We start from the raw sequence: 19488 nt of genomic DNA on the forward strand, positions 1-19488 counted from the left end.
TTTCCTCAATCTACAAGCTATGTTCTTCACTGTATTCTACCCCTCACACTCTCTCTCCTCCTCTTTTCACCAGGTCTCTCTGCTGGACCATTGGGACATCTCTTTCCTGACCGATGGGGCCTCATCCTGATATCTGGATCTGACACTTTATTAATGTTTTAATTTTATTAAACTTTATTTCTTAATTTTGGTTTTTCAATGATTTTCTGTTGTGAGTCATGGAGAGAATGTTTTCAAAATAAAAATCTGTCACACTGGGGTTTAAAGGGGGAAAACTAAAAGGCTAAGGAGATAGGAGGTGGACCCAAACGCAGTTACTCACAGGACGCAAGGATATGGGGAAACAAAGCTGAATGCAACAAAATGGCAAGACAAAGTAGCAAAATAAAATAGTTCAACAAAGTGCAAAGAAAAAAGGCGAAGTACAAATCAGAAATCAATGTTCAAATCAAACATGGGAATAACAGAACTCACAATCCAAAACATACCATGAGGGGACTGGAAACAGACAGGAGCATGAAGGGTGTCCCAATTCAAAGTGTTTTCATAATGCACCCCACAAATGCGCACTCCTTTTACCTGTTTTTGGAGTGTGCACCGCTACTACCCTTCGTGGTCTCACATATCCCAAGATTCATTGCGCACCCGAAGAGAAGAAATAAATAAATAACCTCAAGTGGCGCAGATCTCGTATTTAAATGTAAGTATTGGGTCTATACTTGGGTTTTACTCCTTTGAACATCCAACGCCAGATATGTTAAACTTAAAGGTGAAATATGTTGGTAATGCTCAGCTTGATGCCTTTCGAAGTAAAACCTTAAAAGCTTCACTTTCAAACATTAGACTAGGGTTTCTCAACGGGGGCAGTACCGCCCCCCAGGGGGCGTTCTAGACATTGTGGGGGGCGCTGGGAGCGTGAGGGCTGAGAGGGGGGCGCTCAGGCAGGAATGGGGGGCGCCACAACTTGGCTTGTACAAAGTTCATTTGAACTCTACATTTTAAACTTTCATGGTTTCCCAACTTTTTTAGTGCAAATAACCGACCTTAATAGTCTACTTTATGGGTGTTTCAATAAATTCTACTGAGCTACATGTTATGAGATCGGTGTGTGTCCTTTTAAGAGCGAGAGCGGTGTGTGTGTGTGCGCGTGTGCGTGTGGTCAAGAGAGCTGAAGGGAGAGATATCCTCTCTGCTCCCTGACCATGATTGGACGAGCTGAGCAGGAACGGTCTCCATAGTAACGCCCGTAAACAAACCACAGCAGCAGGGAAACCTCTTTCCGACACTTGGCTACTTTTGACAGCTGTCACTTCCAGCTCCAGCTAATAGTTCGCGGGCTAACACTTCAATAGCCAATTAAAACGTACACAAGCACGATTACGTAATCACATTTAATCACAATCCATTTACATTACAATCAAACATGGCGGAAAACAAGAAGAAGTGCCGGCAGTACAATACAAATTACATAAATTATGGATTTATTCCATCACCAGCGAATGTACATCTGCCGATGTGCCTGCTATGTGAGCAGGTTTTCTCAAATGAGGCAATGACGCCGTCGCGATTACAGGAGCATCTGTCAAAAAAACATCCTGACAAGGCATCAAAAGACTCGGCCTACTTCCAGTCACTGAGAGATCAGCGTTCAAGGCGCCCTATGATCAACACCATGTTCGCTCGGAGCGTCAACCAAACAGAGAGCGGGTTGGTGGCATCTTACAATATAGCTCTGCTAATTGCAAAGGCCGGCTTACCGTTCACTGTAGGGGAGTCTCTCGTTATTCCTGCAATAAAGGAGGCAATCTCCACTGTCATGCAGCGCGACCCTGCGCCAGTCACCAAGGCCATCCCGCTCAGCAACGACAGTGTGGCCCGGCGCATACGGGAGATGTCCATGGACACTGAGCAACAGCTGTGTGCTACGTTGCGCGGCTGTCGCTTTAGTATCCAGCTGGATGAGACCACCACGGCCGACAACAATGTTCTCTTGATGGCCTATGTCCGTTATGTGTCCGGGAAGGATCTGCCTGAGGATTTCCTGTTCGGGGAATACCTGGCCACAGACACGCGAGGGGAAACCATCTTCGCCGCCCTGACGGAGTTCCTGTGGGAGAGGGACATCCCAGTGACGAACATCATCGCCTGCGCCACAGATGGAGCGCCAGCTATGGTCGGCAGATACCGGGGATTCGCCACCCTCCTCAAGCAGCAAGTCCCCCAGGTGTTGACAGTGCACTGCATACTGCACCGTCACAACTTGGTGGCCAAAAAAATGTCCCCGTCACTCCATCAGTCCCTGGATGTTGCGGTCAAGGCGATCAACAAAATAAAAGCCCATGCGCTTAATGATCGGCTCTTCAGACAGCTGTGTGGGGACAATGATGAGGCCTTTAAGCGTCTGCTGCTCCACACAGAGGTGCGCTGGCTGTCAAAGGGCAACTGCTTGGCCAGGCTGTGCGAGCTTTTCCCTTCAGTAATTGAATTTCTCGACCAGGCAGACGCAACCTTGAAGGCCAAGCTGTGGTCCTGTCGCCATGACATTTTTTACCTCTCCGACTTCTTCGGAAAAATGAATGAGGTCACATTGAAGCTCCAGGGGGATGGGATGATGCTGGTCCACTCCAAGGCCACCATCTGCAGCTTCCTTGCAAAACTGGAGCTCTACCAACAGAACCTGGGGAGGCGACAATTCATTAACTTTCCGCAGTTAGCCAAGGTAGGTTTTTAAATTAAGGCCTAAGCAAGATATATAGGCTATATATATAATAAATATAATATATTTATTTATTTATTATAGGCCTATATAAATATTATATTTTACTGTGCTTGTTCAGGTGTTGGATGAGCTGACGGATAGTCACCTGCTGCTCTACACCGACCACTTGAAGGCAGTCAAGGCCGACATAGCGATTCGGTTCAGGGACCTCCAGCAGTTAGATGTGCCTGACTGGGTGATGGAGCCATGGAAAGCAGATGCTGTCAGCTGTGAGCCCGAAATCCAGGAGAGCCTCATTGATCTCCAGAACGACGAAGAGGCAAAAGCAACGTTCCGGACCTCAGGTTGGCCTGCGATGTGGGTAACGCAAGGTCAGCGTTTTCCCCCGTTGTGGGAGAGGGTCCATCTCCTGCTCCTCGCTTTCCCCACGTCGTACCTCGTCGAACAGGGATTCAGCCAAGCACTCCACATGCAGACGAAATACCGCAACCGTCTGAACCTGGTTAGCTCTGGCGCTCTCAGACTGAAACTAACCTCCCAGTGTCCAGATGTGAAAAAGCTGGCAGCGGCCCACCAAGCACAGGGCTCTCACTAGGTTGCTTTCAAAAAATAAAGCGTGTGCAGTCCTGTATAGTTCCCTTCTTTAAAATAGGCTTTTTTTTTCTTCTTTTTTTCCTTGGTTCATGTCAGCATCTCAGTCCTCAGGCAATGACCGTTGCTTTTTCAAATGTTTAATACGCCTAGAGTGCATTAATTAACGCATGAGCGATTTCTGCACGAGCGTTTTTTTATTGGTTCATTCACTGTTGTTCACGTGAAGTGTGCGTGTTGTTGGCATCTCTGACTACATAAGCCTACTAAAACTAATTTTCAACAAATTCTGCTGTGGTGGTATTTTTCTTCCCAAGTTCCACGTTGCTTAATACACCTGGGGTTATTTTCAAATGTTGTGATATTGTGAAGTGATATAAACGTTAACCACTTCTATTCAGACTTAATATGCAATTCATTCATCATCCTCAAAGGCTGTGTGGCCTTTCTCTCAGTAGAAACACCAGTTTGACTTAAATTCTATCTCACAGCTCTTTGCAGAAAGATCCTAGCAACTCAAGAGCTCAAGGTCCAATTACAACTAAAATAACATTTCCATGTTGTTTACCAGTTTCTCCAGGCATAGTGTTGAGTTATATACAAACATGACCTACTATATGTGTCAAAAACATAAAAAAAATAAATAATAATAACAAAAAAAATAATTAAAATAAGTTAAAATCCATGCTTTCATTTCCTATAAAATGGTCAGATTTGCTCAGCAGCACATCATGTTGTTGGGGGCATAAATACAACTCCAATCCAATAAAAACAGGGACTTTAAAGCAAACGAATGGCTTCTCTCATCATACAAAACCCGATGTCAATTGAAGTCCTCCGGTCTTAACACACTGTTTACTACAACAGTGGGGGGGGGGGGGGGATCATGGTATGGTCAGGGGGGCGTTTGTACAAAAAAGGTTGAGAACCACTGCATTAGACGTTTAGAGGTTGACTTGTATTTTATATTTTATTGTGACTGTGGAGATGTTAGATACTTGTTTTACATAAATGGACCAAGATGAACAGATTTCGATCAGGCTGTGATCCCTGCTTTATTTCCAGACTGTAACACTGTAAAGTCTAGTTAAATGTTTGAATAAAGAGCTAAGTTTATGATTATCCTTATGATGATATATATATATATATATATATATATATATATATATATATATATATATATATATATATATATATATATATATATATATTTTGCTGTATTAGAACCCTTTTGTCTGTTGACATAACACAAAACGTCTTTTACATTTCATTGTGTTTTAGGGAGCAAACAGAGAGGAGAAGGAGGAGGAGGGAGGATGAAGGAGGACATGAGGCTGCAGAGAGGATGGAGAGGCTCTTCTCCGCCTCAGAGGACAATCCTTACATTATATCTGTTGTTATTTAGTTAATGTATGGGTTATTTTTATATTATTTGTTCATAATTGTTAATTTTATATAATTCATGAAATAAAATATTGTTCTATTGTTACACGTTGTCTATTCCATTCAGTATTTACAACTTAAGTATAATTTATGACAGTAAACAGCATCAAGTGCTACTTTTAGGAACAACAAGGAATTGAATGTTTTATTCTATTATTAAGGCCTTAACATTTACAACTATTTACAAAATTACAGCATAAATAACTATTTACAGATTATTATTGAATATTAACAAAAACAATTATTAAAAACAATATTAAAACAGTTCCAGATGATGGACAGTAACAGGCTGAGCAGGAGTCCCTGCAGTGCTGCTGGGCTGGATGGGGTGAGTGGGACATCATCTGGGTCGGTACTCGGGGTGTTTGGGGGTCCAGTCTCCTCTGTCCACCACATCGTCCATCAACTGGGTTTGCAGTTATGACTCGATCGATGACTGCCATGTCACCAAGAAAGTTTTAAGAAAGAGGCAATTTCATAATATAATTATAATGATAATAAATCATTACAACAAACAAAACTATCTACCAAACATGTTAAATAGGAATAATGCCTTTAAAATTTAAATAAAACCCTAAGTAGTTTATATGTCAGCATTAACGTAATGTATCGGTATGTTAATTACCCCAAACTGTTAGCTAGCTAATAATGATAATATTGATAACATTACTGTGGTTTCAATAACAGGTTTACCTCTCCATGGTCCTCTCAGCCGGAGATAAACCAGAGCCGCTTCTCCTCTTCCTGCACAAGCAGGAGGATAAAAAAGGAAATCAGGAATTCCTGGAGCTCAAACATATTTGACAGTCAAACTTTACTCCTCATGTCACTTTCACGGACCTGGGCAGCATAAATAGTGACGTACGAGTAGAGGCGGGAACATCTGGTGACGCAACCAGGAAATGCTGCAAAGGGCAGACTGTCCCATTTAACAAAAGTTAAAGGCCAAGGCTGAGACCCTCACAAGGGGGACAGCAGGGGAGAAGGTTGAGACCCTCAGGAGGCTGGCGGCGAAGGTATAAACCCGCGAGAAGCCGGCGGCGTAGGCGAAAGCTGGAACTCTCTGGAGGCTGGTGGTGAAGACGAGGACCCTCAGGAAGCTGGCAGCGAAGACGAAGGCCCTCTGGAAGCCTGTGGCGAAGACGAAGGCGAGGGCGAAGGCACTCTGGAGGTCGGCGGTGAAGACGAAGGCGAGGGCTCTCTGGAGGCTGGTGGCAAAGACAAAGGCTGAAACCCTCTGTAGGCAGCATGGGCTGGAACCCACTGGAGGCCGGCGGAGGCGGCATGGGCTGGAACACACTGGAAGCTGCCGGATGCGGCGTAGGCTGGGACCCCTTGGAGGCCGGCGGATGCGGCGTGGGCTGGGACCCACTGGAGACTGGCGGCGAAGACGATAGCCCTGGGGAGTCTGGGGGTGTGGGCTGAGACCCTCTGGAGGCCGGGCCGCTGGCTAGGAAACCCTCCTGAGCTGGGATGGGAGCTGAGGCATGAGCTGGAGCTGAGGCATGGGCTGGAGCTCTGGGAGCTAGCTGGGAGTTGGCAGATGGAACTGCATTCAACCAAGGCTTTTCAGACAGGTTTTTGTCAAACTCAGAAATAGCCTGTAGTATCAGCCTGTATCAAGAGCGGATCAGTGACTCTGGTGTGGTAGTCCTTGGTGTTTAGCACTACGTGCATCACCCTTTTCCAGCAAGATGGTGATGTTCCGGTCTCTTTTGAATGCAGTCCCGGTTTCTTTTGAGTGATGCCCGGTCTCTCTTGAGTGATGCCCCGGTCTCTCTTGAGTGATGCCCCGGTCTCTCTTGAGTGATCTCTCTTGAGTGATGCCAGGGCCTTTCTTGCCTCAGTAGTGAGGTTGGAGTCTGCTTTTGCATTAGCATGAGGAGCTGATACCTTCACCTGTAGCTGTTCTGCCTCAGATGGAAATTAAGGGAGTTACTTAAGAAAAGTGTGTGTAGGGACTGAACTCTACATATTAAACAATAAGTGTTTCCGCCCGGTTTCGAACCGGGGACCTTTCGCGTGTGAGGCGAACGTGATAACCACTACACTACGGAAACCACATATTTAGCATATAAGCATATAAAGACAAATATCTGTGGTATTAAGTCATAGTTGGACATCCTAGGCGTATGTGTGTTCATCATGACCGCGCTGTGATCGTATATTAATCACATCCTGATAAACCCCTTGTTTCCGTAGTGTAGTGGTTATCACGTTCGCCTAACACGCGAAAGGTCCCCGGTTCGAAACCGGGCGGAAACACAACTTTATGCCATAAAGATCTTTCTTAGCTTTATAAGGGGTTATATAGTTCCATTTTTAGTACCGGTGCAATGAACCTACATAAAATCTGGTATCTTTTAAATGCCTGCTCATGTTTCTGTTCATTCTTCATGTCAAATACACCACGTCGCTGAAAGACTTCTAAAACACTGTTTCCGCCCGGTTTCGAACCGGGGACCTTTCGTGCGAGGACCGCGTATAGTAGTCCTTAACTTCCTTAACTTTCCCCATTCATTCTCTATGGTAGTGCTTATCACTACGGATGTAATATATTTTTGGCCACAACCTGGATTTTGGGGGCGCTGTTTCCCCGTTTAGCGTATGAGTAAGGACACTGACTTCTTCGAGTGACAGACAGCGGTAACAGTAAGGAGGAACAAAAGTGAACAGAAAAACAAGTGAAATAGAAGGATTTTCCCCGCTTTTCGGCATTTTTAATAAATCGATCTTCAGACTCATCGAAAGTAAGTGATGACTCATTTTTTCAAGCAGTAAATTAAGTTTTCTAAGTCATATGTATGAAAACTGTTGTTATAATTGTTGTTTTCAGGTATGTTACGTGTTGTTGTTTACAGTTTACCGAAGCTTACGATCGCTCGTAATGTCAATGTAACGTTATGTTAGCGTCAATCATCATTTTAACATAATGTCACATCTGTCAGTGAGTTCTCTCTTGTTGACACTGATCCTAAATCAGCTTTCTGTCACTTTTTCACCGTGTTTTGTCTTTAAGACTGAGGCCCGTCGTGCAGTCATTATCCAAATCAATTCACTCATTAACTTAGCCACAGTCACCCATTCATTCATTCATTCATTCATTCATTCATTCATTCATTTAGCTACAGTCATATTGATCATATCAAGCTGAGAATGTAACTTACATTTTGAATGGGTAAATACTACAGTATATCTATTTTATAACCTACATGTTAGATGGAGGTTAAATGCTATGATAGAGTGAATAGTTAATTATTATTAATAGGCGTTACAGTGGTAGTATAGTATATATGTAATATATGTACTGTATATATACATAGATAGATGGATGTTACAATTAATAATCAATGTTAACATGAATAACTCTGTTGATACTTTTATTTACCCTATAATATGTATTGTGTTTGCTGTGCACAGGAGACAATGAAGAAGACATTTAGCTTCTTCCCGGGAAAGACATTGGTCTCATTTAGAAAGGGTCCATCAGGCCATCTGCGTCAGGACCCCTCTGATGAGGCCATGAGCATAAAAAAAAATCCTGCACTCCAAGACAAGTCTCCTGCCCAGAGTCCTGACCTTGTGAGGACAAATGGTCTCACAGTGGTCTTTCAGCGGGGAGGGGATATGTCCGACCGACTGGAGGTGAAGGGGGAGTATGTGCTCCAGTTCGGGAAATACAAGGGGAAAACATTCAGGTGGCTCCTTGAAAATGATGTTGGCTACACCATCTACCTCCTAAAAAAGGTAGAAGAGGAGGAGAAAGAGGGGGCCTTCAATCCACAGGGACATGGCAAGGACAGCCTGCTGTCATTTCTGGACTACGCCAGGACCTTCCAGGAAATTGAGGACCTCTGGCAGTATCTGTTGTCCAGGAAGCCTGCCCCAACGGTGGCAACAGAGGATGACACCACTGTGGGCTTTGGAGTCAGGGCCAAAGATACCTGGAGGCAAATCTGGGAGAGCCGGGCTGATGGTTATGCTGCCTTCATCTCACGAGTGAAGTGTGTCAAAAACAGCAAGATGTACAACCTGCAGCAGTACATCCTCAAGCAGCAGAGGGCGGAGTCTGGTCCACTGCCTGCAGCCTCCGCAGCCTCCAGTACATCAGCTACCTCCACGTCGAAATCTAGAGCTCTAGGTCAGTTCACAACCATATGCAAATACTGATTTTAGATGAACATTAAATGTGTCTAACACATGTTATTGTTTAATCTCTTAGTGATGGATGAGGACGAGGAGCTGGAGAGAGCGATGCTAAGTCTGTCCCCATCAAAATTTGAGACTGAAACAAGTCGGTGAATCTAGTTTAATTACCAGAAACCTGTAAGTTTGTCTTTAAACTCTTCCTGTACATGATAAAATTTAACAAGTCACCTGTGCTTTCAGGGCCACCAGCAGCAGCAGCCCCCAGAGCCATGGCGGTATCTCCACCAACAGGTTTCACTTCATCACTGTGGATTCTGTTCTGAGTTCACCTGCCATTATTGTTCTCCCTCTCCCTCTCCTCCGTTATTTTGGCCATGTTCTGGCGTGTTCTGATGCTTGTGTTATTTTGTTCTCCCACTAACATAAGGAATTAACATATCGTCGATGATGGTAAGTGTTCTCTTTTTTTGCATGCTTTCTTTCGGCCAGTAGTTCTCAAACTGGGGGCGTCGATGACTGGGAGAAATATGGAGTCACTCTGAATGAACATGATTTATGCAGGAAAATAAACAAACAAGAGTTTGCTGACCATTATCTGTCCTATTGATGTTGATTGCGAAAATCTGAACGGGGCATGCCAGAAAAAGTTTGAGAACCACTGCTCTCAGCTGTCATTCAAGGATTTGGCATGTGAAATACTGCAGTGGTTAACATGCTACATCTTTGATTTACAGGTGATATTCTTACCGTATATTGATATTGTCTCTGTGCTTTACCTGTTTTGCTCATTCATTTTCAAATTCTTAAAAGCATTGTTTATTCATTTTCAAAAAAAGAGCGATTCATAAATGGATGAAAACTTTTAGTCTGTACTAATAGTTATCTACAGAGACAACAGGTAAAGACATATTGTGAAGCATAAATAAATCACACACTCTTCTTACAGCTCGCAGGACGAAGCAAACAGCAACAGCTACCATTCACAGACCTGCAGAGCCTGATGTCCCCCCTGTGACTGTCGCTTCTATCAAAGGTTATTATTTCTGTGTATTTCTTTATTCCGTCTTATTTTTTAACCATCCTGTGTTTTAACAATATAATAATAATACTAATTATCATAATAATACATTTTATTTATACAGCGCTTTTACAGCTCTCAAAGTCGCTTTACATAAAACCAAATACAGAGGAAAAATACATAAGTGCTGAGTGCAAAGAGGAAGAAAAAGAAATAAATTAAAAGTACATAAAAGGATAAACTAACAATGTGGAAAATATAAAATATAAATTGTATTTTGATCTCAAAGCCACAGTGAAGGCCCCGCTGCCAGTCCCTCCTCAGCTGCTCGCCATCGCCCCACAGCTTGGACAAGGAGAGCCCGAGCCCAACGTGTTGAGACAAAGTATGACATTTAAACTTAAGTCCTCTTATACTTCCAGTGTGTCTCACATAAATATGACTTCAGTTTTGACTGTGTTATACTGTATACAGTGCTCATATGTTTAGCAATGCCATGTAAAGATTCTATCTGGTGTCTGTTAAAGTTTTTCTCATCTTTTGGTGCAACATGTTTTTCAAAGCCCACAGAGAGCCAGTCGCCTCCCACAGTTTGTCCTCAGAGTCTGTGATCACGGCAGCCCCGTCTCCTCCTGAAGGTAAATGTTTTATGTTCTTAAATGTTATGAAAATTAATATCTCAAGCTCATGTTCATTTTTCAGTGTTTATATCTCACTTTTCCTTGCTGTTTGTATCTCACCATCCTAGATTCATCATCACATCCAGAAGCACAGGAAGACACAGGTATGAATTTCTGTGCCGCTGTTTTAACCATAGCAGCCATTTGCAAAGAGCTCTTAACCTTTTTCTTGTTGTGTACACTGTATACTGTAGTGCTTTGTGTGTTTTACAGCTCTGCCACATCCAGCGCCTCCTGTCGGGCAGCCAGCTGCCTCCATCCCGAGCTATGATCAGGATGTTGCCCGGTGGAACTGCTCCCATCAGCAGAAAATCTGGATGAAGACTGAGATGGAGGGTTTGGGTCTGTGGCCAGGGTCACGTCCAGTACGTCACCCCATGAACATGCTGTCCCTGTGGCGTCATCCACCTCAGCCTGAGCTCATCGACTCAATCTCAGAGCTCCCCTCACCAAAGTACTTTCAGCTTCATCCATTTTTTATATGGAAGCCGGAGCACACGATCATGGAGAGGATGAAAAATAACTACATCCTGCCATGTCTTCATGGTTGTCCCAACCCCCAGGTAGCTTCTTCAGGCGTGGGAAGGCCAAGAGTAATTATTGGCACCGGTGGCCAGTACTATATCTTGGCCTCACGTCTCACCTGCAAGGCATGCAAGAGGTACTGGCATGCTGACAAGCCCCAGTGGCTGGAGAAGCTACCGAAGAGGTTCACAAACATCGTGCCAGCCTTCCTCACACACAAAAAAGCCATCTGCAAGTCAGTGATGGATGAGCTGAGGCGCAGTGGCAGATCACCGGAGGACATGTCCAAGCAGCTGACAGAAGCACTCCATCTGAAGTATGAGAGAGCTCACCTGGCCTACCTGGATAGTGTGCAGAACATCAGGGATGCTGAGGCAGGTGTCTACGGACAGAGCACCATCACTGGGCTCCTCAGACAGACAGACACTCCTGCTCCGTTCGGTGTGTATGCCGATGCTGATGGCTGGTGTGGAGTGTCTATTTCTGCACACTATCTTGTCAACTGCCTGGTCCATGAGTACCAGAGGCAGGAGCACCTCCTCACTCTGCTGCTACAGGGGACCTTTGGACGGGCACTGAGGTCAGATCACACCCGCAAAGTGGCAAGGAAGGTGGTTCTGTCATCTGGCACCATGTCCTCCTATGCTGTCATGAATGAGAGCTGGATGATCCTGAGCTGGGTGATGCTGCAGTCAGAGTGTGATCGTTCCCTTCACCCTATGTATGAGGGTCTGGCTCACCGGTACACTTTGGCTGGAGAGGAGAAGGCGAGCTACCAGTGGGTGGACAGGTATGAAGCTAGACTTGTTTTACATAACATAGTTTATTAAATTTTCGTAGTTTATAGACTAAATAAATGACAAAAAAGGCAAATAGATAGAAGACAAACAGCTAATTATTTTACTGTAAATACAATAAGTCTAATTTAGCAAATGTATGTATTAGATAAGGTAATCTTAAGCTCTAATGAAGTTACTTTTTAATGTTTTAGGGACTGCTGTGCTGCCTTCAAGGTGCTGGATCCTGGGGCTCAGGAGCACATCGTATGGGACAGCTGGAAGACCACAGAGGCTCTTGTTACAGAGGCCACTTCTGGAAAGCTGGCTAACAACAGCGCATCTAGGACAAAGTTTAACAAAGACATTACCATCAAGTTAGACTTGTTTCATTGTATGCGGCGCTTGACCAGGGAGTGTGTCTCAGAGCATCATCCTCTGTACAGCTCTTTCTGTCAGTTCCTCTCTGCAGCATTCGTTGTCGTGGACCAGAGTGACCTCCAGAACCTCAAGGATGCCTACACCTTCTGTAGAATCCTACCTGCGAATCCCACCAAGCAGCACATCAGAGAGCACTGTCGGACAAAGGTGCCACAACCAAGAGAACTGCTGCAGAGGGTTGAAGATGTCCTCTGTCACTTCCACCTGGCGAAGGACGCCAATGATGTGCTGCTCTTCAAGCCCTCCATGTTGAAAGTGTGGAGAATCCAGCGCATCCACATCCTGAGAGGCTGCCTGAGCGACCCTGAGGTGGAGGAGGGCATCCTGTACAGGTATGGTGGCACCTTGCAGCTGAACTACACCAAGGGCGAGAGAGCTGCTGTACCTGTCTGGATCCCTGTGAGAGGCACGTCTCAGCAGGAGGGCTTCCACTATCACCAAGCCCAGTGGGTAACAGGCAGCAGGGTGTCCAGTGAGCTCTTCCAGGCCCAGGCCATGACTGGAGTGGTGCGCTGGAACTTCCAGAGGCTGGTGGACCTTAAGAGGCCAGATGTGGATCTTCCAGCTGTGTTTGACCCCCTGTTAATCGCTCAACTGAACACATCCTCTCTGAGAGTGACAGGGAGGGCAAAATACCCAATATTGCAAGTAGCAAACAGGGACACAGGGGAGCGATTTGGACTGGAGTATGTGGAGCCAGGCTGTCGTCCTGTTGTCTTGAACTGGGATAAGGACAAGACACAGCCCAACTCCTCAGCTGCTGACACCATGGAGCTGCAGCAGCACCATGCCCAGGATCAACCTCATCCCTGCCCTGCTGCTGTAGTGGGCACAGACCCTCAGGTAATCCAGGTGAATCACTCACTCTCAGTAACTGACTGACTGACCGATCTACTGTTTTAATCACTATATTTGATGCTTTATCTTAGGAGACCAGGGACACTGTCCAGGATGATCCGGTTGTGGCAGCACCGATCCTGTCTTCCAGGCAGTGTGCTGAAGCAGTCCCGCAGTTCCAGCTGCCCTTCATTCCAGCATCTGCAACAGCCAAAGCAGAGCCTCCTCTGGAAGCAGGTAACTTAAAGTACCCACCTACACCTTCCTTAATACAGACCTCATAGCTAAAAGCAGGCTTTGACACTGTGGTTGGAATTAATATCATGAAAAACATTGTAATCTGTTGTCCATTGACAGTAATTATTGAGCTAATGAGTGCAAAACGTAAAACCTATAATAAACAGTATAATAAATGTGTTTTTTCTGTTTGTTTTTTTTCAGGCCTGACAGACGCTGCACCGCTGCCTATGTCCTCTTCTCCTCGGGCCACCCGCACCGGACCCATCAAGACAGGAGGTCTTATACAGGTCCTGGACCACAGCCGGTGGACTCCACCCATGAAAGCCACCATCGACGGGCTCCTGATTAAGCACCATGGCACCAAGGATCTTTTGAAGCGGGTGGATGCAGAATATGCTGCCATGGTACAGACAGCCTGCACTGATCCCAACAGCCTCCTTCATCCAACCACATGTCAGCATATCTCCAGATATGTCAAACATGTGGCCAAATTAAAAAATACAAACTCCTCTCTCAACACAAGTGTGGAGAAGGTTCATGAAACGCAGCTGCTGTGGCAGAGTTTGACTACAGGCAGCCAGACGGTGAGTGTCCCTGTCACAACCCTGCCTCCTGCATCTTTTAACCCTCCATCTGTGGCTTCCCCAAAGAGGAGTCAATGAGTCGGGCCTCTGTGGAGAACATTGTGAAGGAGATCCTGGACAAACAACAGCAACAACAACAACAACAGCAGCAGAAAAAGACCAGGAACTGTTTAGCCTGTGGTCAGCCAAAATCACGCTACCAAGGCGATGGCTCCTCAGTTCATTTCTTTTATCAGACTCCAGCAGTCAAATACTTTTACTGCTCCACCAAGGTCTTTAAGACCTATGAGGACGAAGGCCTCCAAAACCCCAGGATGTCTTTTGCAGACTTTGCGGCATCTCCATTTTTTGAGCGGGAGCTGGAGGCTGCCAGACAGAGGGGAGCGGAGTGGAAGAAGGTGGCAGAGGGGAGGGCAAAGAGGAAGTCAGCAGAGCACCTGCCAACAGGTCGTCTGTGCAGGACCTGTCACCTGCCATTAAAGCAGGGGCCTGACAGCCCTCATATTCACACCTGTTTCCCCAATGTGCCAGGGAAATACATCTACTGCCCTGCAAAAGTTTTCTCCCTGTACAAGGCACAGGGCATGGTCAAGGAGATGACCTGGGTGGAGTTTCAGCGAACAGACTTTTATGAAGCTGAAAAGGCCAGATGGATTGCAGAGAAGAGGAAGTGAACCTTCTGTCCCAAAACCCACCATCCAACCATCACTGATGAAGGCAGCCACACTGTACACTTGTTTTATATTGTATATATGTTAATAGATACACAAGTTACTGTATATTCTGTATATTGTATTTACTGTTCATTTGTTTTTTAAATGATCTTTTTGTACATATTTTGTCTGTTCATTTATTCATAATTCAGTTGTGTTTTTCAATTAAATATCTTGACAACATTACTGTGTCCATCTTTAAGTGATTAGATTAGTAACAGTGATAGAAAAAAAGATCAAATATTTATATATTCATACATTTAGCTGTACGCTTATACATCACTACAATAAAACATTGTTGCGCCTTACTATAGGCCCATCATAAGTAAAACTGTGACGTTATATTTTAAAAATAATATCTTACTGGCGTAACTAAGAGAGCCAGCTGGTTTCTTTATTATTAGTTTTGATATGAAGAACATTTTGTTATTTTTTGCATGAAATGTGCTACAGATGAACAAGCTTCTCTGGTCGGTGATGGCCCGGTGCATAGGATGGCTGGCATTGTCATTAATTGCCAGCAGTTGGTTCAGTGTTCTTTCCTCTGCCACTGACACCAAGAGTCCAGCTTCATGCCGACCACAGAGCACTGTGGTAGAACATCCATAAGAGTTTCGTGCAGATGTTAAGAAAGCAAGACAAAGGTTTATTATTATCACTATTATTATTAGATTCATTTCAACCTTTGCCAATAGCAGCATGTAACAGTAGTATTATGATTTAACATTTAATAATAAATATTATGGTCTTATTATGTTAATAACTTATTAGAGTCTGCAATAGTGATAGAAAATAAGTGATAAAGCTTGCACATTCATGAGCTAAGATGTAAACATCTCTAAAATAAACAGTTGTTATCCTTCAGAACAAGTATTACTAGTTTTTGGAAATTAGTCTTACTTCCATAACTAATTAAATGGTGGCAACTGTTTCTTTCTTAATTGTTTATTTTAACAATGGTATCAATAATAATTACCATAATAATTTTAGTATTTTAGATATAATAACACCAATAATCATTATAATAGTAATACTCATTACTATTATCATGTCTATTGTTGTTGTTAAGTTTAATTCAACCTTGAACATTCTTTCAAGTAGCATGATTATCTGACATTTAATATCAGGTGACATTATAACCATCCTAAAGATTTATTGTTTCACCATGATTTATCCAAATATCTGTGATCAAAAATCTATATAAATGTTAGAATGGATCGGATGTGATGGTTTTTAATTGTGTACACACGCTGTAGCAAAACAAATCCGAGCCAAAAATAAGAGGTTTTTTTTTCGGACGAGGCGGGACGCGAACCCGGGTCCGTGAAGGTGCTCCTTCTTCGTTGAATCGGTCCTCTACGCCTATCCGCGGCCGGCCCCCGCGTGTGAGGCGAACGTGATAACCACTACACTACGGAAACTCTTGCCCATCTCCCATCGTGACCGTGAATGCGTATGCAACATTTGAACATTCAGTTTGCACATTTCCATCTAGACATTTGCTCCAGAAGCGCTAAACATTCAACTAAAATACATCGAAAGGATAGTGTACTTGTTGTAGTTGCAGCAGAACATTAAGGCATCGGAAATAATAAACCAGCATAACGTTATACTGGTGGTCAAGATCAGAGGATTAAAGGGAGTGCAGTAGAGTTCCGCAGCTCAATGATGATCATTTCTGCGGGACTCTACTGCACTTGGTAATCGACTCACAGGGGTTCCCCACAACAAGGAAGGCTTCTCGGGTGGTGAGTTTCGTTTATATTTTCCGACAAATACGGCAACTATATCAAATGTTTGATGCCCCATAATATGTGCTGGAACCCTATTTCTAATGTTGCTGAAGTTTGGTGCTGTTCTGAGCATTATTTGTGGCTTTTTGATGGCGGTTTTATATTTGGACCCATTTACTGCAATGTATTGTTGTCGTGTGGTCGTTTCTGAGGATGCTAAAACTACGTTAGCTAGCGGTCTGCAAACTTTATCTCTCGAGAAGGAGTCTAACACAGTTTCACGGTGTGTTAGACCATGGATTAAATTTACACCGGAATATCCCTTTAACTTATAAACTTCTCAAGTCCATTTTGTATGAAGACATAAAACTAGAAGGGGATTTTAAAAAAAGAGTAAAGCTGCAGGAAGAGCAGCAGAGGGGTGGACTGACAGGAAATATATTGATCAAATGATGCAAACTTCACCAAAAAGAAAAGGAAAAATATAAGAGGAAAACTGATAACAGATCTGTTTATCACAACTTATATATTACATTTCTCTCTACCTTTAAGGAAAGATGGTCTCTTCATAAAACGGATCCATCCATGCAGTGGAAAGATGCAAATATATAAAACAGAGACAGTGTTTCCTCTACATTCATTTAGTGGCGGCAATTTTTTTAAATTGTCGCAAATACACCACCGCCGCATCATATCTCCACCTTCACAGCAGAGTCCTGCACTGCGTCGGGTGTAGCGAGTGCTGAGGTAAACTAGATAACTATCTTGCTCAGTATCTACTCTTTGGAGTAGATTCCCCTCTCACCAAGAACTTACTGTTGCCATCGACATTAATTACTCATGAGAGCGCAGCCTTGAAAGTGGCATCATGTCAAGCACCCAGGCACCAGGTCGGAGAGTCAGAGTAGTGTCATCTTGAAAATAGGGCAACGACTCACCGGAGAAAAGGTAGACTTATTAGCTTAAGAAAACTTATAATAGATTTTATAAGTTCAATAGACATTAGCAAAATATTGATGGCCAGCTAAGGTTACGTAACATATCGGTAGCTTAATTAATTGGGCCCTGTGCCAACATTAAGCAAATATATACACACCATGATGTCACTGCTGACTGCATTTTCAGATGAGCTTGTTTAAATATTTCTCAAAGAAGAGAAAGACACCTGATGAAGATGACGCTTGTCAGGTATCATTAGCCTTTTACTGACTCTAATGATGATGGCTAGGTAAAAAAATTGTGTTCACACTTAATTAGATGTCAAGGTTTCCTCTACATGTAATTGATTGCGGCGCACCGCCACGGCAAAATAAAAGCCGCCACACCTTCAGAATAATGTGGGTTTTTTTTTTTAAAACCTTGTTTTTATGTTGTTTTATGTTTATATTAATGTAAATTATTGTATGAAATGTGATTTTGGCACAAAACATGGTGTTTTTTCATGAAATGTGACGCTACGCTGCAAATAGCCTACCCTTATTTTGAAAAACCAACACCGGAGTCACCACCTGCCTGTCTAGCTGCGGCGCGCGAAAGACGAAGAGAGTAGAGACAACAGTCCAACGTGGAGGGAGAGAAAAGGGTGAAAGAAAGGTACCTAAGCTAGGTTATATATTTTTATAGGCCTATATATACAGTTTTGTTCAAACCAGTGAAAACGTCCCTAATGTATAGATGGATTAGGCTACATAAAAAATCCTGATAAATGTGTTACTGATTGGTTAATACAGGATACGCATTATTTCTATCATTATTTCAGAGAGATTCTTATTTTCATTTTATTTTTGTACCATTTTAGGCCTAATAAAGCATGTCGAGTCTTTGTAGGGCTGGGCGATATGGCCTAAAAATTGAATCTCCGATTTTTTCACACCAAACTCGATTTACGATTTTAATCGATTTTTTTTTTCCTTCTCAAAAACAAACTTCAAATTACAAAGAAATTATCAAAAGCATTGCATTTATTTTTTTGCTATGATTTTAAACAAATTTGCCCTGCCATTGTAAACAGTGCAGCTTCAAACTCACTTGAAACAATATAAAAAAGTGCATCCTTTTGAAAAGACTGTGTCCCTTTTTGATAAATGCTTTTGATAACATATTTAACATGTCAGATTGCTTGCTATTATAGAACAGATCAGTTTCCATATTGGTATTGATAAAGTGTGATCATAACTTTCATTAAATACTTTATTTTGCAAACGGTGCCTTTGTTTACAAAAAAGTATTTTATATCCCTGAAGATATGTAATCTAAATTAAACATCTGCATGCAATGCATAGTAAACATGACATGTTGGTAGATGTACAGGACATGAGGTGTGCTTGCGGTCTGTTTTACACATTTTTGACCAGGAAGACGAGTGCGTCTGCTTCCTCTGGTTTGAGTCAGGACCCGTTGCGGCTTTGTAGCACAAACCTGCGGTCGAACATTTTCAGCATGTGGATGAACCTCCGGCTTTTCCACTGTATATACGAGCAGCATGTCTTTAGCGATATGCAACGTGACTGCATCTGTAACAGCTGTCCACCGGGACCCTTTCTTGTCACACGGGACACAATTATTACATGATTTCGCTAATGTTGGCTGCTTTGTAGCGGATACGTGTGGGCTGCCGCGGTTTTCTCGTAGTGAACAACAAGTGTCCCACTGTGATCCAGGCGTCTATTTGAGATGCTGAAATAAATGGTTCGGTCCGCTGCCTTTAGTTGCAAAAACCTTTGAATAAACTTTGCAGCGGACGGTGGTTTGTTCGAGGTCTGACGCTACAGAACCAAACTACTAACGAGACAGTGACTTTTTAGGAACGAGCTGTTGTTCTTTGCTCGCTGTATGTTGTGTTTGTTTCTCTTTGGAAAGTTACTGCCGGGGAGGGCAGAGCCTACTATGAACTACGGGAGCCCGTAAGGAGCGGCGGCGGAGCAAGTTAAATAAAACATTGATTTTCATTTTTTTAAATCATCCTAAAACAAAAACTCGAATTAATCGATTATGCCGATTTATTGCCCAGCCCTAAGTCTTTGGTTATACAGTAGAGAG

The 19488-nt window shown here is 43.4% G+C and overlaps 2 protein-coding genes and 2 non-coding genes across 4 annotated transcripts; 3 read left to right on the plus strand and 1 right to left on the minus strand.

The window, feature by feature from the left end:
• Positions 1-1423: 1423 nt before the first annotated feature.
• On the plus strand, positions 1424-3314 carry LOC115594737 (zinc finger BED domain-containing protein 5-like). The gene is made up of 2 exons (XM_030438959.1): positions 1424-2719; positions 2838-3314. Exons 1-2 carry the CDS (start codon positions 1424-1426, stop codon positions 3312-3314), a joined length of 1773 nt encoding a protein of 590 aa, XP_030294819.1.
• A 3426-nt stretch (positions 3315-6740) lies between these two features.
• trnav-cac (transfer RNA valine (anticodon CAC)) lies at positions 6741-6813 on the minus strand. The gene has a single exon. It is a non-coding gene; the product is annotated as a tRNA-Val (tRNA).
• Positions 6814-6945: 132 nt separating this feature from the next.
• Positions 6946-7018, plus strand: trnav-aac (transfer RNA valine (anticodon AAC)). Its single transcript has one exon. It is a non-coding gene; the product is annotated as a tRNA-Val (tRNA).
• Positions 7019-9901: 2883 nt separating this feature from the next.
• Positions 9902-14081, plus strand: LOC115594738 (uncharacterized). The gene is made up of 8 exons (XM_030438960.1): positions 9902-9935; positions 10210-10305; positions 10484-10558; positions 10669-10704; positions 10814-11915; positions 12117-13185; positions 13272-13416; positions 13621-14081. Exons 5-8 carry the CDS (start codon positions 10918-10920, stop codon positions 14079-14081), a joined length of 2673 nt encoding a protein of 890 aa, XP_030294820.1. The 5' UTR covers positions 9902-9935; positions 10210-10305; positions 10484-10558; positions 10669-10704; positions 10814-10917.
• The last annotated feature ends 5407 nt before the right edge of the window (positions 14082-19488 follow it).

Source organism: Sparus aurata, chromosome 13, assembly GCF_900880675.1.
Source record: "Sparus aurata chromosome 13, fSpaAur1.1, whole genome shotgun sequence".
NCBI lineage: Eukaryota > Metazoa > Chordata > Actinopteri > Spariformes > Sparidae > Sparus > Sparus aurata.